Source organism: Ischnura elegans, chromosome 1, assembly GCF_921293095.1.
Source record: "Ischnura elegans chromosome 1, ioIscEleg1.1, whole genome shotgun sequence".
NCBI lineage: Eukaryota > Metazoa > Arthropoda > Insecta > Odonata > Coenagrionidae > Ischnura > Ischnura elegans.
In genome coordinates, this window is record NC_060246.1 from 159317226 (window position 1) to 159342047 (window position 24822).

A 24822-nucleotide genomic window follows, 5' to 3' on the forward strand; every position below is an offset into this window, starting at 1 on the left:
AATTTTATTTGTCCAAAAGATCATATATTACAGTAAGCCACAGAATATAGATATAGGACACGTCATGGAAGTTAAGTGAATCATAAAAATGTAACATACTGAACAGTAGATGTAACACTAAACAATTGAACACAATATATCAATAAGTGACATTCACATACATTTATACATATTTTTAGGGATCAATATAGAACTCTTGGATGCTAAGTGCTCTTGATGTAGTAAGATTTGTTTACAAGATATCTTTTTAGGTCAGCTTTAAATCTGTTCATTGAGGAGATGCTCCTAAGTTTGGGGGGGAGTGAATTATATATTTTTGAGCCTATAGCTATGGGGCTTGTGTAGGAAAGTTTTCGTCTGTGGAGGGTTATGTGGATGGATGTATGTGATCTAGTTTGGTGATTATGTATATCCTGATTTAGCTTTAGTCTATGAAGGTTGAGTTTAACTAGTACACATAGGCTGCTATTCTGGATGGAATAGCATTATGCTATTCTCCGATATTGCAACCGATGTTGCTATAATATAGCGTATTGCAACGCCTATGCTATTTGGTATTCAGAACGGTTGCAATTCGTGTTTTTACTACACCGGAAGACGTAATTCTCAGAATAGCATAGGCCCGTAGCAATTCACTATTCTGAACGGCGAATTGCAACCGGTAGGCTTGCTATAATATTACGCGGTCTTCGAGGCCGAGCTATTCGGTATTGCAACCCTGAAAACGTGCGCATTGCGATGTCGAATTGTTTTTCTGAGGTTAAAGTAACATAATCAAGCATTGAAAAATGGAATAATAGCCAAAAATAAAATGTTATCTGCTTTATTTTAATTAAATAATAGTAGCATAAGTGATGAATATTTAACTAGTTAAGTGAATTGGTTATAAATTAACATTCGAGATTAATATATGAAGCTCAAGCTTGCTTCATCGACAGTACGAAAACAATAACAATTAATGGAAAGAATTACTACGATTAGCCCAAATTTTCCGTGTTTTATTCATATTTACAACTCATAATTTTATTTCATCACTTGACTTGCTACTAAAAATATCCTCTATGTAGGCTATCAGGTCGATTCTTGAAAATTTTCAAGCTTGTATGAACACACTAACTCGCCAAATATAATAACAGTTATAGCTTTCAATGAAAACCATATATTACCATAATAATACCATATACTTTGATCAGCCGTTCATTTCCTCAATTGGACAGTATATACAAAAACATGCAACGAGTCGAAATTATTTTCCCCACTATTCGCTACCTTCTACAATTAAAACTTAAAATTTACAAACTTATAACACGGGCAGTCGACTTGAATTACTTGCTTGAAAACAAAGGATTTCTCCGAACACCAATAAAGTTTCCGAACAAATATGATTCGCCACAAACGTTTAATGGAATATCCATGTACATCATTAATGCAATATATATCATGTGGAATTCAATACAAATTGTTTTCTCTATAGGCAAGTAAGTTATTCACACAATTAAGTTTCAGTATATCGGCACAATTTAGGGTCTATCAAAAATTTCAGTGAGCATATTAAAATCAGCTGATACGAAAACAATAATAAGTGACACAAAAGCACTTTCCACACAATTCACTTTTTCACAGTTGTTCCATCCATCCTCAAATTCACCATCACATCCCTCTGCTTTTTCCAAATCTGCAGCTGAAATATTGATACTATTCCATCATATTACATGAAAGCACAGCGGTGACGTTGCCACCTACTTCATTTCCTAAACAGAGAATGAATACTGAAATTAGGGAGTCATATAATATAAAGCTAGTATTAGAAACGAAAACTTCTAGTTCATACAGTAAAGCTATATCGTCACGATCAAAGCAATAAAAGTTGGTACATATTTATTTTGACATGCAACGAACAGACAGACTTCGAAGCCTAAGACAATTACGAAGAAAATCAAACATATTTAGCTTTCAATGATTATTTCGCATAACATATATCTCACGCTAAAGGACCGATCGGATATAGGTAAATGATTCAATATTTATGCCCGATAAATCATCATTATAACAGTAAAATTATGACCTAACCCACCTGTCTGAAGCCATTGTGATATTATCAAAACAACAACAATCAGCTGATTTCCTAAACGAGATTTTCAAAGCGTATTATATAAATCCACGGTTTAATATAATTTTTAAATGCAAATGAAGCAATTATTTGTAATTGCAAGTCAATATTCCATAAAATACAGAAAAATATATAAAATATCTTCTCCCTCATTGGTTGCGCAAACTGTTCAGAAAGTTTTTCATACGGGAAGGGGCGGAGCTTCCAAATAGCTCGCGCAAGAAATAGCATGCTGCTATTCCGAACAAAATTATTACTACGCTTCATTCTGAATACGGGGTCGTTGCAATAATGACCCGCAGAATAGCATATGCTATTTTTTGCAACGCTTATCCAGAATAGCAGCCATAGTTTAAATATATAGAGACAAGGAAGCGTGAGAATTCCCAGCTTAACAAACAGTGGTCTACATGATTCTCTTCTAGGAATACCCAAAATGGTTCTGAGTGCCCTCTTCTGCAGGAGAAACGTTTTGTTTAGGAGAGTAATTGTTGACCCCCAGAATTCAATGGCATAATTTACTGTACTTAAGAAGTTACAGTGATACAGGGTCATTAGTCCTTTATGGGATAGTGAGTTGGTAAGTAATCTCAGACTATATAGGACTGTAGATAATTTTGTACAAAGTTCATTGACATATATAGACCAAGAACCAGAGTTTTCAATTATTAGACCTAGGAATTTTGTGTTAGTAGTAGGATAGAGTTGGGCATTGTTTAACATCAACTGATTAAAAGAAGCATCATTATTGAATAGCAAGAGTTGAGTTTTTGAGGTATTCAAATTTAGTTTGTTTGCGGCACTCCATGTCCACACTGAGTTCAATACCTCCTGACATTGGCAATGTAGATCAGTCATATTACTCGCTGATATGAGGAAGTTTGCATCATCTGCATACATGATGGGTCTAATGTTGCTGTTTTCGTGTATAAATGAAGGTAGGTCATTGATATATATGAGAAACAAAAGGGGGCCAAGAACACTGCCTTGAGGTACACCTACGTTTATCACCTTAGGGTTGGATTTTCCCACTGAGTCGTGTAATACTAGTTCAACTAGCTGAGTTCTGTTTCTCAAGTATGAATCTAACCATGCCAATGCATTACCTCTCACTCCATAGTTACAACATTTTTTAAGAGGGTTTGATGGTCAACCATATCAAATGCCCTAGAGATTAAAAAAAACTTGTTTCATGTTTAAGAGTGACATGTTGCTGACTATAGAAAGTCAACAATAATATTAATATGTTTCCCTGAGAGCACAAAGTTTGCAGAATACCATATGTAAACCAGATGTAGACGTCTATATCTGGTATATAGCAAACCTAAAGGTTAGCCGTATACCTAATGTAGGCGACTACATTTGGTCTACATCAGGTCTACATTCGGTCTACATTAGGTGCAAATGTCTTCCTTTTTTGGTCTACTGGTATCTTATAATGGTATAATTTTGGTCTGCGGTTATACCAAATGTAGACGTCTATATTTGGTCTACATTAGGGGCAAATGTCGCCCATTTATTTTTTTTTAATTTTGTTTTACTGTTATACCAAATGTAGGCGTAATTTTTTTACAAAAATGTACATTTTATACTGCTAATCTTGTAGCAATTTGTGTGATTTTCAACTGAAATGAATTTATGGCAATTTTGATGATTATCTTCGAAGAATTATCAATTATATCTATTACTAACATAGGATGCAATGCCTAATTAATACTGCTTACGAGCCGTGCTGTTGAATTTGTTAGCGCCGCATTAGCGGAGAAGGTATTCCTATCAGTCCGAAAATGCTAAAAATCCATCACGAATACTTAGGAGAACCTTAATTACAGACAAAAACACTGAACTCCAATGAAATAACAAATAATTGGTTGCTTTCCATTCTTTTCGTGTATGTAGCGGAGTTTGGAAAGCAATAATGCCAATACAGGGAGCAAAAGAAAACGCTTTCTAAAATAATGAAAAATAACTTTTAGGCAGCTATTTTTGAAAAGCAATATACAGTTAAAGAAACACAAGACATGCACTTATTTTAGAAAGAAACTTTTATTTAATGATAATGTGACAAAGCTTCACCATTTCCTTGGTTTGACGAATACGAATTCACAGCAAGTGTATGCACACAATTCACTTCTGAGATCACGAATGGGTTCCGCTGCCAACACACACACAAGCAACAACGTATTTCAATAATATAGGTAAATCCACAAACGATATACTAGCACACACCATAAAAACATAGGGGGAAATAGGCAAATATAATCATCAAAAACTGGAAGTCACTACCATACTTATATTAATCACTTACAACTTACAATCACAGAGCTCGTTATGATGAAAAATACTATATATTCACCGATTCAAGTGGCACAGGTGACTTTTCTCAAGTGCTATTCGTTGATATACTAGAAAAATAAACTTCACACTCAGCTTTGATCTTGATAGCTTGATCGTGATATGCCATACCCACGGTGAACAACGGAGGATAACATGCCACTGACATTTACATAACTGTCCATTTATCGATAGCGTAATAGCACTGTTTACAATTCAATCACGATGGAAATCTGAAAATACAACTCTTGGCCGATGTTTTTCAACCTTGTCAAACTTAACTGTCATAGTGCATTACAACCACTGGTGCTGTGATTGCCAGCAGTAGATTAACGAGAATTGTCACGATGAAAATAACAATAATGAAACACTTACTTGCAATTTTCCACAAAAATAAAATTTTTACTACGACTTAAGTTTCGATGATACTACATCATTTTCAAGTAACAACTGAGAGAGGAGAAATGGGGTGGAAGGTCCTCAAGGAGCTGATTGGAATGGATAGGGGTGCCAGGCGTGGAGGGGAGGGGGGGGGGGGGGAGGGTGTAAAAAAACCGGAGGAGGTAAAAAGGTTGGGAATTGAAGGGTTTTTTCGGGGTTGACAAACTTGAACATAGAAATAAATGAATGCATTTTAAAACACGTGGCGGTCTTCTTGTCTTCGGGTGTTTCCGAGCGCCTTCCGTGAATGGTGTGGAAGGGGGGGAAAGACGTCTTCTGTGCTAGAAGGGTCTTCGGGGGTGCGTTCTTCTGAGGGCGTGTAGGTGGGGGGCGGGGGGGTCGGCGGTTAGGGTTCACCGTATGGTTCTTGTGGGATCTCTTTCACGTCGAGTGGGCGACAGGAGGGGGGGAGAAGGGATTTTAACACTTCTGGGAAACACACTATTGGAACTTAATGGCAAGCAAGGGCGATTTTGAAAGGTTGAGGTGGTCATTGAGAAGGGAAACCTGGGAATGTTTATGTTGGTGGATCTCTAATTGTTCCAAGGCGTCTAATTTCCTTCCTTTGATATGTTTGTGGAGCACTTTGGTTGTGAAGTTTGGATTGTGGCCACTCTCAATGATGTGTTTGGCCACCATCGAAGTTAGGTTACTGTGGGCGATGCACTTCCTGTGTTCATTAAATCTCGTGTTGAAATCTCTTCCTGTCTGTCCTATATATTGCGCATGGCACTCGCAACACGTAATCTCATAAACACCACTCAGTTTTTCATTTTCGATTAGGTCTTTGTGTTTACACAAGAGTCGGGATAATGTTGTGGGGGTGTAAAAGGAAACTCTGAATTTTTCCTTAGGGATTTGGTTGGCAATCTTGTAGGAGAGATCTTTGATGAAGGGAATTTTGCACCATTTGCGGGGTTCACTTGTCTGCTGTGGGGAAAGAGAGGTGTTGAGGTTCACTGCTTGTTGTCGTCTTTTCTTTGCAAGCAAAGAGTCGATGAGTTCCACACTGTATCCATTGTTAATTGCTATTGACTGGATGGTCAGGAGTTCTTGATGGAAGAGATTATTATTCATAGGGATGTTGATTAATCTATGGATTAGGGAATGAAAACCAGCTAGTTTGTGTGAAATAGGGTGACATGAATCCGCTGGGATGACCTGATCTGTGAAAGTAGGTTTTCTGTATATTGAAAAAACATGGTTTTGTTTTTGAATTTCCACAGACAAATCTAAGAAATTTAATTTTTTGTCCACTTCCAGTTCCATTGTAAATTTTATAGAGTTATGTAGTGAGTTAATGAGCTGGAGAAAACTATCTAGCTGTCTGTTGGTGCCGGTCCAGCAGCACAAAATGTCATCAACATATCTGAACCAGTAGAAAATGTTTTGGCAGTACTGTGGGTTTGACTTGAATAGTTTTTCTTCTAGGTGGTCCATGAAAATCTCGGCTAGTATGGGCGAAAGTGGTGATCCCATGGTTAGACCTTCATTTATCTTATAGAATTGTCCGTTAAAGCGGCAATAATTTTGCTCCACACAGATTTCCATTAATTGATATAGCTCTTCTATGATCAGTGGGTGGATGTTTGATTTAGATAGTATTTCTTTGGCTAAGGTGAGTGCTTCACGGGTTGGGACTGAAGGGAATAAGTTTTGAACATCAAAAGAAACTAATTTAGCATTTAACATTTATATGATTTTACCTTTAAATGCTAAATTAGTTTCTTTTGATGTTCAAAACTTATTCCCTTCAGTCCCAACCCGTGAAGCACTCACCTTAGCCAAAGAAATACTATCTAAATCAAACATCCACCCACTGATCATAGAAGAGCTATATCAATTAATGGAAATCTGTGTGGAGCAAAATTATTGCCGCTTTAACGGACAATTCTATAAGATAAATGAAGGTCTAACCATGGGATCACCACTTTCGCCCATACTAGCCGAGATTTTCATGGACCACCTAGAAGAAAAACTATTCAAGTCAAACCCACAGTACTGCCAAAACATTTTCTACTGGTTCAGATATGTTGATGACATTTTGTGCTGCTGGACCGGCACCAACAGACAGCTAGATAGTTTTCTCCAGCTCATTAACTCACTACATAACTCTATAAAATTTACAATGGAACTGGAAGTGGACAAAAAATTAAATTTCTTAGATTTGTCTGTGGAAATTCAAAAACAAAACCATGTTTTTTCAATATACAGAAAACCTACTTTCACAGATCAGGTCATCCCAGCGGATTCATGTCACCCTATTTCACACAAACTAGCTGGTTTTCATTCCCTAATCCATAGATTAATCAACATCCCTATGAATAATAATCTCTTCCATCAAGAACTCCTGACCATCCAGTCAATAGCAATTAACAATGGATACAGTGTGGAACTCATCGACTCTTTGCTTGCAAAGAAAAGACGACAACAAGCAGTGAACCTCAACACCTCTCTTTCCCCACAGCAGACAAGTGAACCCCGCAAATGGTGCAAAATTCCCTTCATCAAAGATCTCTCCTACAAGATTGCCAACCAAATCCCTAAGGAAAAATTCAGAGTTTCCTTTTACACCCCCACAACATTATCCCGACTCTTGTGTAAACACAAAGACCTAATCGAAAATGAAAAACTGAGTGGTGTTTATGAGATTACGTGTTGCGAGTGCCATGCGCAATATATAGGACAGACAGGAAGAGATTTCAACACGAGATTTAATGAACACAGGAAGTGCATCGCCCACAGTAACCTAACTTCGATGGTGGCCAAACACATCATTGAGAGTGGCCACAATCCAAACTTCACAACCAAAGTGCTCCACAAACATATCAAAGGAAGGAAATTAGACGCCTTGGAACAATTAGAGATCCACCAACATAAACATTCCCAGGTTTCCCTTCTCAATGACCACCTCAACCTTTCAAAATCGCCCTTGCTTGCCATTAAGTTCCAATAGTGTGTTTCCCAGAAGTGTTAAAATCCCTTCTCCCCCCCTCCTGTCGCCCACTCGACGTGAAAGAGATCCCACAAGAACCATACGGTGAACCCTAACCGCCGACCCCCCGCCCCCCACCTACACGCCCTCAGAAGAACGCACCCCCGAAGACCCTTCTAGCACAGAAGACGTCTTTCCCCCCCTTCCACACCATTCACGGAAGGCGCTCGGAAACACCCGAAGACAAGAAGACCGCCACGTGTTTTAAAATGCATTCATTTATTTCTATGTTCAAGTTTGTCAACCCCGAAAAAACCCTTCAATTCCCAACCTTTTTACCTCCTCCGGTTTTTTTCCACCCTCCCCTCCCCCCCTCCCCTCCACGCCTGGCACCCCTATCCATTCCAATCAGCTCCTTGAGGACCTTCCACCCCATTTCTCCTCTCTCAGTTGTTACTTGAAAATGATGTAGTATCATCGAAACTTAAGTCGTAGTAAAAATTTTATTTTTGTGGAAAATTGCAAGTAAGTGTTTCATTATGAATCAATTCCACTCCATCTCGCTTGATTCCTCGAAAATAACAATATTTTGGCACAAAAGATGTTTTAGTAAAAATCGAAAATATCCAAGCATAGCGAACTAAGTTATATTCTCTGGTGTTCACCTTATCATACAATCACAAGCAGTCCTTAACGACGAATTTTCCAGTACCTACGAAGAAATGGATGAAATTATTGACTGTCAAAGCATAGCGGGCATTAGAAAATATCAAAATTGTTCTAATTACATAAATGGATGAGGTGCCGTCGATAACATCAACTTACAATTAACGTATCCACCTCCAACGTCCGTGGCTCATTGTCAGACTGCTACAACGATGCTACTGACTTTTTGGTTTAACCACTGTTCCAGTTTATATTTTATGCGCTTACTCAGATATTAATATTGTAAATAATACAAAATATGAGGGCTTCTGAGCCTCTATCGTCGGATATTTTGCTTCACATTGGAAATAACCAACACGCATCACAAACGAAGCTCTCACAACTGCTCGCAACTCATAAACAATCAAAACAATACACTAACGTGGTCTGCAGATGACCAACTGAGTTACCATCTCCAGCATACGGCTCGTTAGCTTATAAGGCATTGGTAGAATACATCGCGTATATTTATGGTCTACAGGTAACTTCCATCATTTAAGTTACCCGTAGACTAGAAATATCCCAAATGCATACGCCTTCAATTTTTCGCATATTATAAGCTGCTTATATTTATAATTAGCTGTTTCAGGCGTAACTTTATGGAATCTACTTGACATGATGAAAATACATGGCATGATATTCATGTGGAATAACTAATGTTTTCTTTACTTTTCATCACGCGTATATTTTTGGTCTACAGCCTTACATCGGTTAAGTTACCAGTAGACTTGAAATATCCCAATTGTGGTAGTAGTACATGGCATATATTTTTGGTCTACAGCCTTCCATCGGTTAAGTTACCTGTAGACTAGAAATATCCCAAATGTATATGCCTTCAATTTTTCGTGTGTTATACATCACGTATATTTATAATTAGCTATTTCAGGCGTAACTTTATGGAATCTACCTGTCTTGATGAATATACATGACATGATGTTTATGTGAAATAACTAATGTTTTCTTTACTTTTCATCCCGCATATATTTTTGGGCTACAGCCTTACATCGGTTAAGTTACCAGTAGACTTGAAATATCCCAATTGCGGTAGTAGTACATCGCGTATATTTATGGTCTACTGGTAACTTCCATCGGTTAAGTTACCTGTAGATAAGAAATATCCCAAATGTATGCGTCTACAATTTTTCGTGTGCTCTCAGAGTTAATTCCGCAAACTTTCCACGTCATTGCATCATTAGAGATAAGTGAAATAAAGAGAGAGAAGAGGATCCTCAATCTGTAATTCTATGTGATGGAAATTCCATTTAACAGATGGTTATCTGGAATTTTGCCAACTTAATGAATTGTGTTGCCTCAGCAAATGAGGTGTTAAAAATCCTCACATTTTGCACTTATTGAATTCAGAGATCATCCAAAATAGGAGAATCTTATTTCACAGAGTCAAAGGTGACTGAACTCCAGGTGAAGGTCAAACCAGATTTGTTGTCATATATCCACAGCCTCATGCAGGTCGAATGGAGGCAGGAGAATTTATTTATTTATTCAGTGTTCGCCCAACATATACATAATTGTAGGGCAAACAATACAAGATTATAACTACAAAAAAATTGAAAATAAATTGGTCACAGCCACAAAATAGTAACAATCATGATAACATATGCTGAAAATTATTAACTTACAAGTTGCTTATGCAGTGCGCTGATCATCTTGACTCTGACTCTCCTTGTTTCTCGCCAGTTATTAATAGATCATAGAACTCTGCGAAGTTATTAATGATCATAGAACTCTGGGCAGTGAAAAGATTTAATCTTCAGCAGAACATGAGCTAATATGAGAAATTGTCACTGCCTCTGGAGTTTGGCATCGTCAGAGTTACGATGTTGTGGTCAACCACCAAGGAATTACTGCTGGATTTTCGTATTTTTCCGTGCTCATCGATTTTACCATAATTATGCAGTGGTTTTTTTTTCCAATGTGAGCTATTTTTTTATAGTCATGGACTGTGATACAGTCGTCAAAACTCTGATCGCCATTCTCTTTTGACACATATTTAGTTGCAGATCTTTGAGTCATCATCAATTATAGCCATCTGCATGTCACAAATAAGATCCGGGATATCTAAATAAGATTTAATACGATGTTTATCCAAAGAGAAAGAATGCTCTCGCCCACCATCATGTCAAGGGAAACACTTCCTCGATTCTTTTACAGTTCATCCCTAGAAACCTTGGAATGGATTATGGAAAGAATCTTTGGGTCAACTGCACAAATGACATTGGGCCTCCCCTTTTGAAGGGAAATAGCGGTCTGGATAAATATTGACCTAATAATGCATTTCCTGTAGAGATTACGGATGATAGTTGCAAGTTGCTCAAGCCATTGATGAAAAACATTCCCAGAGAACCATGATAGTAGCAGCCCTTGGAGACTAACTTGTGTCATAAGTCGTTACGTACGTCATCAAAGTCAAGTTCAAGGAGTGAAAGATAAGGTCGTTAGAGATGGATACCTTAAATCCATTAGATCAAATTTGAAACAAACAGTGTTTGGCTTAGAAGGGGAGTGAAACATCACCTGAAGACAAATAACCTGGCTTGCAAGCTAAAGGTCCAGTGCCTCATTTGCAAGAGAATGCTGATGAAGAAGCATTTGCAGGTAGATTCAATCAACTCTTGCTATAATATCATGAGAATTTTGATGTTGTCGAACCGGAAATCAAAGGTTTTGATGATCATTTTGAATCAACTGTAGTGAAAAAAACATTAAATCGGGCAAAAATATGTTGTGCGGATAATTTTTCTACGACGTAAAATGCAGAATAACACACGAGTGCAGAAACACTAATTGAGGATAATTTTTACATTGCTCCCATAGGGAATGAATCGCGACCTCAAAAAATAAACACTAAATAAACTCAAATAATTTACAATACAATGTCAATGGAGGAGTGACCATGTTAATGTTAAATGAGTCCCGATGAGTCCATTGCGGTATTCGTCTGCAGAGATGCCAATTCAGGCTGAATGGAGAGAGAGATAACGTGACTAGATCCCACACAGCCTTTTTTGACCCCCTAGGTACATTGAAGGCATTAAGATCGGGAGTCAAAGTTTTAATGTTCCTCAATTTTACAATTACCGGTATTAAATTTCTCTGGGAATGCTTGAAATTTTGGAATTAAGATTTACATCATTCATTGATCTATGTACATTTTTGATGCTTTTATAGATGCTGGTAATGAGTGGAAAAGACTTTTCCTTTGAGTGGAGAAATCCTGTGAATTTCTCTGGAAGGTATGTACAAGTTCAATGCTTGTTTAAAATTCTCAATAACCCTTGCATGATGTCAAATGAGGAGAGAACAAATTTCATGAGCAATTTTCTATATAGCACATAAAGTCTCTTGCATTATATCACATAAAGCAGTATGGAAATTTATAATCCGCTTTCCTTTTTTTGTACCAATGGATTATATCCTAGGATTTCATGAGACAGCATTGGATAGGATAATTTATGGACAAAATATATCAGAAAATAAATCCTAGCCGTTATCAATGCCTATGTAAATTCTAGGGATGTGTGAGTAGTGCTTTTTGATCTTGAGTCAAGTTTGGTCATTTCTGGATCTGGCAATATGACAATATATGCACCAAATTATTACCATTTTTCCAATCCCATTAGTAATTTTATATTCTGAATGATTAGCTTGATGTAAAAAAAAGATAATGAGAAATGTTGATGGTAATTGTGTCAAAATCAGGAGATGAATGAAATTATTGTCTTAAACAGTTCCCTAAATACAACTGAAATGCTTTTTTCCTTCCTTCATGCAATGTATTTGTTATTGACAACATTCAGTCATAAAGTGAGGGATTTTCTGGAGGAACAGGGTTCATACCAGTCATGGAATGAGTATAACGATTCAGCAGAAGAAACAGTTGAACTGGAACAGGGTCACAGAATTTTTTTCAGTGCGGTTTCAGACGGTGATTCAGCAGTTGGATAGGTTCCACTGTAAATAAATTTGAACATTCGTACTCTTGGGGCTGAAGTGACACCAGAACCTAAAGTGAGAGCAATAATCTTATGCAGTGGAAATCTCCATAGATGAGGAGGATGGAAAAGTGGTATTTGTCAAGACTGTGCTGCTTCACCAGTATGCATAAAACTGCCTATTATTCAGCATAAATCTTTCACATAACTGATGATGAAATTAATATGTAATGATATGAAAAAAATAAATTGTACTGAGAGAAACATAGGTTTACCTAAAACAGGGACAAATAGTCAACTGGCACCACATAAACGTATTATTTACGCTCAGCAAACATGGCAATGGGTCCTTTGAAGTGCAACATTACTATACAATTTTCAAAGTGAAATTTTAGGAATAAACACAGGTTAAAGGAGAACTACTTTCACTGCAATTTTCAGCGCGGAGGATATTTTTTTATCGTATAAACATCCATTTTCAGTGGAATTCCCAACTGCTGATGTATCTCTTTTATGACTGAATATTGTTAAAAATACTGCATATCAAAGATTAGCAAGGCTGAAAGCACTTTCATTTGCACTTGATAAAATAGCACTTATCCTAGAGAGGCAGTGAAACCGGTGGCCGATATCAATATGGGGTGCATACGGGTGGTGTAATCGATTGATAAGAGAAATTTTTGACTGAGTTTAATCCCTACACTATTTTAGTCAACGTCCTGACGACGACGATAAACTTGGGATGCCTCAGGGCCTTAAAATTAGTCTTTATACAACTCGAAGACTTGAATTTCACAATTAGAATTAGCACTCACTTTCCATGGAACGAATCAGGAGCATTAATCGAGATGGACCCTCATGTTCTTGTCTTCACTAATACTGGATGCCAATTAGATAACTGTCAGTCATTAGTACCATTTTTTGTTTAAAAAATGGTGGAATCAATGAGATTAGATGCGTTGGTTCTATGATCAAGAGTCACCTGCTATTTCATATTTGTGATGAAAAGAGTCTATAACTTGTACCTGATAAGGGAGAAGGGTGCATTGAATTTAACTGCAAAATTTAAACCCAGCAATCTTGATGGGCCAAGACACATCATATTGATGGGTAACGTTCTTTATTATGCGATGCTTTCCCTAGTAGTTTTTACTTTTGGCAATCACTCGTCTGCATTCCAGAGTGCCATGCAAATGCTCTTTGCTGCTGTTGTCTACATTTTTTTTGTAGACGGGTAATACATGTTATTTCATGTACTGAACAAGTTGTGAAAAAACTGTCTCAGCAACATGAATATTCAGATTATGTAGGTGCTGAATTGATGCTGGCATATGTGCGCATGTGTTGAGGAATCAGGGGGAAAATCTAGTCTGCAAGAAATTGCTCGCAAACCTGCCCTCTGTTTTCCAGCTGATAACTGCACAGAATCGCGCTTACTGACATGTATTCTCTATGAAATGGGCTGTAATTTCCATAATCTGAAATCTATAGTAGGTTATTGCATGATAAAAAACAAGTAGACGTATCAATGTAAAAGGACAGGTACTTTTTTCTGTGTTAATTCATTAATCAAACAAATTCCGTCGATGAGAAGTAATCTTAATGTGCTTGGACTAATGCTTGGAGCATCGAGGATTATCAAAGAATAAGTTCTTCCTGCACAAATTTCCTCATCTTGGGAATGAGACCTTTGGAAAACAAGCAGGCTTTGCATATCAGCAATTCGCTTAACTTCGAGTGGACAGAATATGGCCACAGATAATGCTTTTTGCCATTGATTGGAAATGAACAATTTTATTTGGGACCACAATCTTCTCGACGTGCGCTGGCTAGAAAAGCACTGAGACAAGAGAGGCCATGGATCTTAACCAACATAGATGACGAGCTAAAAGTGACATCATTTTTACATCATTATTTCACAGCGTGTTGCATGTGATAGATCTCCGAAAAAGAGTGTATGAACTCACAAAAAAGACGGAATTTTCATCTCTCATTTTCAACTGACATGTGAAGAAGGGCAGTTGCTGTGGAATTGGAATTTTTTCCCATGCGACGGACACACGGAGCAAGATTTAAAATCAGATGGAGCTGCTAGCTGCGAGGAAAAGTTGCACACCTGGAGAAGAGGGTGATGGAAAATCCATTTGGTGGCACGTTAAACCCGAAATCACATGCATCTAGAAACAAATGTATTTTCTGTTACGATGTGTGTTGAGGGATTCATTTTCCAATGCAGTTCAAAGTTATGGCCACTGCATGGAAGGAATTATTCCAAAATTACCACGGGATAGAGTGTGTGTTCAAAAGTATATGTGAAGATGCCTTTTTTGTATTGAGAAGATGGTGTTGTGAGAGTTGCAATATCTCCTATGAGTGTATGTACTGTCTCAGGTCCAAATGGAAATCTGCACTGACGAAGATAATTGAGAGTAATTTCAGTATGGGTGCAGTAAGCAGTTATGTTGCAGTGAAATATTCATCAGTTCCCATACTTAATACCATAAAACACAAAATAAAAAAATCTATTGCCGAATCAATATCCAAATCCAATAAACATGAATTTTTCGCAGGGAATTTCTGAAGAGGCTATTAAAACTCATTGGAGCATCGTAAAATTGGAATTGATAAACCTGGTAGTTATCACCCCCAGATGGACCGAAATGTCAAAGTTTTGATCTTTGCCAAAAATATCATGACGTGCATAAGAATTGGGTTATTTTCAAAATTCAGGCATTATGTGGCCTGTCGGGCGGAAGATATGTTATGATTGCTGGTAGCATGATCTAATAAATAGTATTGCTTATGAATCATTCATAGTTCATTAAGTGCCCACGTCCCTTGCCATATTTTCTGAGGCATCAAATGGTGCTCAATCATCAATGAGCATATATTCAACATCAAAGGAACACTAATTCACAATCGCAGTAAAATAACTGATGAGCATGAGTGCTGAAAAAGAGCCGTAAGTGATGAAAAGTTGAACTCCATGAAGATTACATTATGTTGTTATCTGCAATTGATTGGCACGCGAACAGTCTGCTCGTTTTCAACTGATGACCGAATGTTGACAGCAAGCATTGATGATTGATTTCAAAGAAGTAATTCAACGAGGCGAAAGAGTGCCGTGAGTACAGCTTCAAGAGGCGAGTAAAAGACATCATGAAGCGGAGACTCGGGAAAAGAACACATTCCAATGTGATGAGTGTTCATTGAATGGCATGCGCCCTGAATAAGACAAGATGATGAATATACCAGTACACAAGTCTGCACGCAATTGGTGACGTATTGATGTACTTCATTCACGTTTTGTGTGCCTTGTAACACAGAATTTAGCTAAGGAGTGAACGAGTTAATTAGCGGAGTAAACTTTAAATCCTCCTCGTGTACAATGAATACACACTTGGGATGCTCAAGTTTGAGTACGTACTTACGTGCTAACATCGTGCGATGCAAATTCTCGATTTTTTTTGGTGAATAATGAGTTACAGAACTTGCTTCGAATGAAGCATGAAAAGGTATCCGGACATATTAATGCAAAAATCAGTGGCACATTATTTCAAAGAGCCTGAACTCACAAATGTCGCACACGATAGCCTTAAAAAATACCACCAAATCGAGGCTAAAAAACATTTTACGCTTGACAACCCTTGCGGTATTTTTCTGGAGGGTTATGATCGATATAATTTCGGCCACCTGAAGATGCTGTGATAAGCGAAACCAGTCGTATTTAATCTGAAAGCTAATCTTTTAAAGTGGGAGTTGTCCATATTTTTTTTCAGATGCGGTAAACCAATATTTGGTTTAAACGTACACTAGGTATAAGCATTCACCTTTATTTCTCTGCTGCAAATAATCCATAATGTCTCCAGGCCTTTCGAAGTTGAATCTCTAAAAAATACCCGTTTATATGAATTCATATAACTAAAAGGTGCCTCTGACGCGATTCATTGATGATCGTGGGAGCCATTTTTGTTTACGATCGTCAAGGAGTTGCAGAAGTGGCGGGGATTCAGGTACGGTTCAAACGCGGTCAATCGCTGGGAATACGATTTATAAAATAACAAGAAGGATCGCAACCTTCATTAGGGGACGTGGAAGGATTGGATAGCCCCTCTTTTTATCCCTTGAGATTTGAAAGGGAAGGTTCGACGCGCGGGGTATTATGCAAAAGGATCATAGAATGTGAGTCCTTAGAAAGGATGCTAGAAGGAATGAGACTTGGGAACGTGTAGTTCACCCCTGAATGTAAAATTTTGCTCCACCTTACCGTGTCCTTACCAAAATTACTCCACGATAATGTTCTCGCAAGGAACTCGTGTGCGAAAATTGAGCGGAGTCGATGTAATGCGTCAAGAGCGCTAAAGGATCGTTTTACCTTCATAACACGACCGAAAGATGTCTAAGAATGTGGTCAAAGGTCCAGATAAAGCAATGTCTTACGAATTCTATATTGAGGTTCATCGTCGTTTTTAGGAAAACTCCTGCACTGATCTTTGGCTTCCAAAAAATGAGATATTCATACAAGATGTGAAGGATTAAAATATGGTCACCAAGATGTAAACGCAGGGGGTGATGAATGGCCCACTTTTGAATTTGAAATTTTAGCATACTTACCTGGCGTAGGGGCTACCGTGATCCGTATAATGGAATACCTGGAATCCTGAATATCCTGTGGAAGCTGACAGCTGCTGACTGCCGACGTTCGGGAGGTAAACGTAAGTGTGCTAAAGTAGTGTTTCTGTGTCGCCTACGTAAGGGCCTTCAGCCTCGAAATTTATAACCACTGAGAGGTGAGCTGTGCCAAGTACCGTTGGAACGGGTAATCCGGCCCTTCAGTTGGTTTATATCCTTGATACTGAGTAAGGGAGTAGCATCGACGATGCAAACGGCGGTGCATAAACTTCCGCCCACGGTGACCCGAGAACGGGAACTGCGTAGCACGTCAAGGGCAAGGAAAGTAGCAGCATCCACAACGCTGAAGTCAATTGATCAGGCAGAAGTGGACAAATGGATAGCCGAGGAATGGGTGAAAATATTTGGCGAAGAAACTGCCCTGACGGCTGGAGGCGAATCCGTTCGGCGGCCAGTAGTCAGAAAAAGAGGTTGCAGTGTTCCGCCATATAGAGTGCCTCGCCTTGTCCACAAAGGCACGCAAACAGAGGAGGAGACTGCTGCCAACACGGAGATTTTAGAGCCTATATCGCCGGAACCCTTATCCCCCCTGGCTGCCACGGAGGAGGGAGATGAGCGTTACCTGTCTCAACGGCAAGCCAACGACACTCACCCTGGAGAAAGGACGGAGGTTCAACTTGAGCCGGTAAGTCAAAATAACGCTACCACGATCGTTTCCCCCAACTTACCATTAAGTGATCTTAGTGAACCTTCCCCAAGTGACAATGGTAACCATGTACCCATCGACATGGGTGAAAGTGATGACTTAGCAGTCAGTGGAAGTGACAGGGTAATCGCAGTTTTTGACCCAAGTGTCACCAGTGCAAACACACAAACCCACAATGTTAGGGAACCCGTAAGTGCCACTCACGGCACATGCAGATGTGTGGGAAGTGTAAGGCAAAGAGTGCAGCCTCACGAGCACTTGATAGGACCTCAAAACCCACCACTGGCGACTGGAGAGCAGAGAACGGACGAAGTCAGGGAAAGGTGGGAGCCACCCCGTCGCCGTAGACGCAGAAGGAATAGGCGCTACCAGAAGCGCCCGGCGTACGACCATGTGGATGACCACCGAAACATCCCCCCCCTCATCCGAGACCAGAGGCTGCTGGACGAAGCGTGCGACAGAGGCCCTCGCGCCCCCGAATGCTACCGTGCTCCCTCCCCCGTGAATCACCGTCCCCGCTCCCCTGTGTACCACCGTGCCCCCTCCCCCGTGTATCGTCACCGCCGCTCCCCTGTGGACCACCGTGGCCCCTCCCCCATGTGTCACCGAGCCCCTTCCCCTGTGACCCACTTCCCTGTGCACCGCCACCCAATTCCCCAAGTGCTGCAAGATCAACGCCTGCCTCTGAATCTTACCCACCCCCCAGTGCCTAATGGTCACCAGTGGCAAGCGGAACGTCGCCGTTTCCCTCCGGGAAGCTGTCGACTCGGCGCCAACCATCGTTCGCCCTCTCCACTGGGACGCCGAACCTACCCCTCCGAGGACCATCCTCAACCGATTAATCACCTCCCCACCCCCTCTGCCTTCCACCGACCCAACCCAGTTCGCCACCGTCCCCCCTCCCCGTCTCACCAAAACCAATCCCGAGTGCGCCCTCAATCCCCTGTGAATGTGCAGTGCCCGCCCCCACATGTGCATCCACCTCCCCAGCATGTGCAGCAAGTGCCTCGAAACCCAATGATAACACATCCAGCCGCATCAACAGGCTCCCACCTATTTCCGCTGCCGACGGACGCGAGCTATGTACCAGCTCCCCCAATGTGGAACCCCTACACCCAAGTGCCTCCCCGGTTTCTGCTGCAGCACCCCGGCCAGCCCCATCCGATGTGGTCCCACCTGGGATGGGGCCTTCCAGTGGGGCCACACCTGCAAATGTAAGTGCTGAGACACCCTCCGTACCCCCACCCGTCAGACAGAGGCGAGCCCAAAGCAGGCCACGTGACGCCGGAGGCGCCACTTCTACCTTACCAGCAACATTGGAAAGGGAAGATAGGCCCCCGAAAACGAAAAACCGCCAGGAGCTTCCCACGGAGAATCAAATGATCTGGCAGATCAGATTGGGCATACTGCGGGATGGAGATGTCAGGGAATTCGAAGACATAGTCGCCGAAATCACGGAGGAAGGGGCGGCGCTCAACCCGAGAAGCATAACCCGCGGACCAGCTTCCCGCACCCCTAGACCGCCATTGGAGCCCGGTAGGCTGCAACACCTATATAAAGTAAACAAAGGAGCGGCCGCAAAAAAGGTCATGGAACCAGCTTTGCCCACGTGTGACGTCCCATCGGATGAGGTGGTGAACTTCTTTCGCAAGCCAGGGCGTCCGCCCTCCAATACCCCCGCTCCATCGGTAATCCCTTCGTGGAACTTTATAAGGCAGGACCACGAAGTGGCAAAACTCACTCGGAAGATATCACCATCTGAAGTGACAAAGCGCCTACAGAAGGCAAAAAACACCGCCCCTGGCCCTGACCTGGTACCTTACCGAGCGTGGCGCCAAATCGATCCAGACGGCTCGGTACTCGCAAGCATATTTAACTGGTGCATGACGAGCAAAGCAGTGCCACAACGGTGGAAAACATCAAAAACTGTCCTGACTCTTAAAGGTGGTGACGAACACGACATATCAAACTGGAGACCCATCGCACTAATGCCCACCATGGCCAAGCTATTTACGGGGATTCTGGCGGACAGGATCTCCCATTGGGCCCTGAGGAGTCGTCGGCTATCATTTCCCATCCAGAAAGGCTTCATACCCTCCACTGAAGGATGTTTTGAACACAACTTCCTCCTGCAGGCCGCAATGGAGGACGCCCGTCGCAACTACAAGGAAATCGCGATAGCCTGGCTGGATCTGGCTGACGCATTCGGGTCAGTTCCTCACGACCACATCTGGCAGACGCTGCGGGCCCTCGAACTGCCGGACGACATGGTCCAAGTGATTGCCTCTCTATATGAAGGGGCAAACACAACGGTACAGCTCTCCACTGAGGTTACGGATGAGATACCCCTTAGATGTGGCGTCCGGCAAGGTGACCCTCTCTCCCCTCTCCTATTTAACCTCGCCATCGAGCCCTTGCTTAGGGCTATCCTCCAGAAACGGGTCACGGCGGCCTATAAATGTGGCCCCACATCCCTCTGCGTCCTCGCGTACGCAGACGATCTAGTAATAATAGGGAGAAATGCGGGGATGCTGAGATCCCTACTATTCGCAGCAAGCAAAGCAGCAGATTGGTGTGGGCTCAAGTTTAAGCCCAGAAAGTGTGCAAGCCTTCACGTTGATTTCGGCAAAAACAGGCAGAGGCTGCCGGAGTCGACGTTTGACATTCAGGGAGCAACGATGCATGCTCTCCGTGAAGGGGAAGCTTACAGGTATCTTGGTTGTCCTGTAGGGTACAAGGCAGGTACGTCCCCAACGGAAACCCTGCAGGGCATGACCAGGGATACCACCCTCATCGCACAGAGTGACCTCCTCCCCTGGCAAAAAATCGACGCCGTTCATACATTCATCACCCCCAGAATAACGTTCCCGCTACGAGTCGCAGCAGTTGCAATAAAAGATCTTGCCACCGCTGATAAGGTCATCCAGCATGCTATCAAGTCGTGGCTCTGCCTACCAGCCAGGGCAAGCCGGGAAATTGTGAACATACCAACCAAAGCCGGCGGCGGGGGATACGTGCCACTGACAGATGAGGCCAACATCCAGGCCATAATTCAGGCCTTCCGAATGTTAACGTGCAAAGAATCGGAGGTGAGGAAGGCTGCATGGTACGGCCTACACGACACAGTCCACCTAAGACTTGGCCGCAACGGTCAACCGCCAAGCAAGAAAGTGCTCTGCCAGTACCTAAATGGCTCAATGGAGGGGGAACTTGGTACAAGCTCCAAAGAGTGCGCGTCGACTTGGTCGAGGGCCAGGAAGGCGACCAGGGGGCTCGCGCCGCTATGCCTACCGGAGTGGGAATGGAGTGAAGCCAAAAAAGAAATCTCACTCCGAGTGAGGAACCCGCGCTCGGACCTGGAACTCATCATTATCCCGCCGTCGGCTCGTCACCGCATCACAGGTCTCCTCCGAGGTGCAGTATACGAGGCCTACAGGCGCCGTCTAATTGCCAAACCAGACCAGGGCAGGGTTTTCGAGCTCTCCTCTACCAGCGACGAGAGCAACCACTTCATCAGGTCAGGCGAGCACACGAGGTTAAAGGACTGGTGTTTTGTACATAGGGGAAGACTAAATGTACTCCCTCTCCGAGGGGCGCTACGGGGTAGTGCCACACCGGAAGACAGACGATGCAGAATCTGTGGAGTGGCGGATGAGACCCTCGTCCATGTGTTGAACCAGTGCCTGGCCCATCGGCAGCTGCGGATAGCCCGACACAATAGAATCCAGGACCTCCTAGTCGAGCACCTGCCGCGAACGTGGGAGGTGACCATTGACAAAACGGTGCCGGGTGCCGACAGGAGGCTGAGACCGGACATCGTGGCTCGAGGAGGCCCTACGGGCAGGGTGTTCATTGTGGACGTCACCGTTCCCTTCGAGAATAGACGACAAGCCTTCCGTGCAGCGCGTGTGGCTAAACTGGAAAAGTACCGCGACCTCGCTTCCCAACTCCGTGCGGAGGGGGGATACAAAACCGAGGTCAGGCTAGGAGCATTGATTGTCGGCGCCTTAGGCTCCTGGGACAGCAAGAACGACCCTATCCTAACTGGCCTTGGCATCACCCCTCGAAAAATCCGGTCGCTGAGGAAGAAAATGTGCTCCACGGCCATTACATGTTCAGCGGATATATACAGGAAGCACATGAAGCTGCCAGAGTAATTTATGCGAACTTAAGTGCTAAAAGTGATTTTTATCTTTTGTGTTTATGTTATGTTTCAGTGCCAGATATGAAATTTATGTTGTATAAAATCATTTGTACCACAGTGACAGTGACAGTAACGACTCAGAAAGACATTTAGGGAATTATCCCTTTCTATTTTTGAAAGGAGATCATTCGCCAATGGCGAACACATTTGTACATTAAATTGTATATACTTCTCAAAATTGAAAATAAAAGGCGGTTCCCCCAGGACGAGGCTTGCCCATTGCACTCCGGGCAGGCTGACCCCTGCGATTGCCCCAAATGTGGGTAACTCGGGCGCGTAATTTTTGGTAGTAGGGACTGCGTTCGCGCTGTCCCTCCATAAACATTCCACTGGTAATCGTAACCATTCTGAGTGTGGTTACGAAAAGCTACCACGTTCGACGATCCTCGTCCTCGTGAGTTAATGCTGTGAAGCAGCTTTTCCTCAGTAGGGCTTGGTAGGTTGGAGTTCATTTCGTTCCCTCCATAAACATTAAAACAGTTAATTGTGTTCCACATTCCAATAATGAACAATGGAAGAGCATTGGAGCTTGCACACGCGCCGGCACCGGCAAAATGCCGGTTTGCTGCCGGCCTTTGTCACTGTGGATCGTCGGCGCCGGCTCAAAAACATAGCAATTTATCGTTTGACCGGTAAAAATCGGCATGTGTGTGTAAGCATCGCTAGGATATTCTTCCAAAATCAGTGTGTGCGCGCGCGCGAGGGGCCTTGCTTTGTTGACCGACCGACGCGTCGGTCGCGACGTTGTGAATGATTTTCGGTGTTGAGACTTCTCGGTTTGCACACCGAGTACATGTAACCTGGGGCCGTATTCTGTAACTCCAAACCTGTCCAAACCGATCGGTGCGGCACCGATTCGTCGGGTGCGACGTCACACCGACTCCCGGTAAGAAGTCGTGCGATTCTGTACGAACCCGGTCGGTGCGGCACCGACGAGAGGACGGGAGATCGTCGGTAGCCGTACCGACAGCAAAGAGGTGTCGGTACGGCCACCGACTAGTGGGTTTCATGAATTCCCCGGTGCGCATTGTACGTTTTATTTTGTTTTTACCTCATCACCGAGTAAATAATGAGGTTTTCTCCAATGTTATCTTTTTCTGCCCCTCCGAATACGCCTCTATAATTCACTGTGTCATCATCTATATTAATTACCTTGACAGAAATATAAGATAATGGTTAATAAAAATGAGGTTTGCTAACATATAATGACTTTCTCTCATTTATGTTACCACTTTCACTCGCTTGTAATAGGCTTTATTTCTCTCTATCATCATTTTTTTGCTCCTTTGACATAAAAAAGATATTTTTGATTAAATATGAGTTTTGCCGCAATGTTATCACTTTATATCACTCTGAATAGGCGACTGTTATTTCACTCAATCATCAATTTGGCGTTTCTCTCGGCATAGAAATAAGATCTTTTTATTTAAGTATGAAGTTTGCCACAACGGTATCAGTTTCTTTCATTTGTAACGGGCAACTATATTTCATTTCATCGTCAGCCATTGATTCCCTTGACGATAAAAGAAGATATTTGTTAATAAGTATGAGGTTTACCGCAATATTATCATTTTCTCTCACTTGGAATGCGCAACTTATACATATGTATTTCACCCAATCACAATTTATTTACTTCCTCGTCATTACACTTCTTTTAATTGCACCCAGCTCCATATTTTTATAACAATTTCCTAACTTGTTCCTCTAATATTACATTTGCATTTGAATCCTACGTTCACGTTCCATATTTTCGTCTGCTACGGTGCCAATGGCATAACATTCCGTTGATAACATTTATACGGAACTTACTTAATGACAACTATATTACCAAATCATGAATAAATAGCATTATACGGAACCAATATTTAAAAAAAGAAACTACGATCTCAAGGATAGTTTCAATAATTCATTCCAGCAACAACAATCTCCATCACATACAAACTTTATTGTGATGTTGTAATATTGTTTCCTTCGATTCTGTAGGTACAGCATTACTACCACACATTATATAAGCATTGTCAACAACTTATCCAATATCGTTTATCTTAATCTAGCAATAAGTCGTAATTTCCGCAAATAAAAAGATTGAGAATGACGACAACAAACTGTGCCAATGAGTCTTCACTTGTCTTTACCCTTCTTTCATTGGTGGAGACACGTGAAACTTCGGATATATTCGGATTTTCCCTGTTTGGGAAGGAAGGGGAACCGTACCGACTGGTTTGAAACCGACGACCTTACAGAATCGCTGAAAGTGTCGTCGTCGGTGCGGAATCCGTTGTCGGTACGGTTTGATGTCCAGTCGGTGGGCTTGAAAGGGAAACCGACCGGTGCGGCACCGACGAAATACAGAATACGGCCCCTGGATCGATATATTTGGCCCAGCAGAGTATCTGCTGGGCACAGTCAAAAATTAGTTACAGAGCCATGAATGTTCCCCTCCACGGAAATCTTTAGTAAAAGGCGAAAGATTTATTCGCTTGAAGGGAAACAAGGCTTGATAATAATATGCTAGAATTGGGTCGCAGGGTTTTCTTGCGCGCCACTACATAGTGAGCGCTACGCCGCATCCTAAATAGCATCCATGTGCATGGGATATTGTTCAAGCGCTGCTCCATGTGGTCTTAAAGTAATCTTCAGCATTAAGGGATGCAATGATTTTTATATTTGGTAGATTTTTGGGTGAATATTAGGCTTAGACGTTCCTTGTGTTCAAGGTAAAGTTTTTGTGCCATCTAGCGTCTGGATACGAAGATTGCTGTAGTTGGGTGCTGGAAAATCCGCGCGGCGGCCAGAAATTTGAAC

General features: G+C 41.8%; 1 protein-coding gene, 1 non-coding gene and 1 pseudogene across 2 annotated transcripts; 2 read left to right on the plus strand and 1 right to left on the minus strand.

Moving 5' to 3' along the window:
• Window positions 1-17354: 17354 nt before the first annotated feature.
• LOC124171335 (arginine-glutamic acid dipeptide repeats protein-like) lies at window positions 17355-19031 on the plus strand. The gene has a single exon (XM_046550525.1). It carries the CDS (start codon window positions 17355-17357, stop codon window positions 19029-19031), a length of 1677 nt encoding a protein of 558 aa, XP_046406481.1.
• A 3166-nt stretch (window positions 19032-22197) lies between these two features.
• On the plus strand, window positions 22198-22333 carry LOC124173739 (annotated as a pseudogene).
• A 2064-nt stretch (window positions 22334-24397) lies between these two features.
• On the minus strand, window positions 24398-24517 carry LOC124173780. The gene has a single exon (XR_006868750.1). It is a non-coding gene; the product is annotated as a U5 spliceosomal RNA (small nuclear RNA).
• Between the last annotated feature and the right edge of the window lie 305 nt (window positions 24518-24822).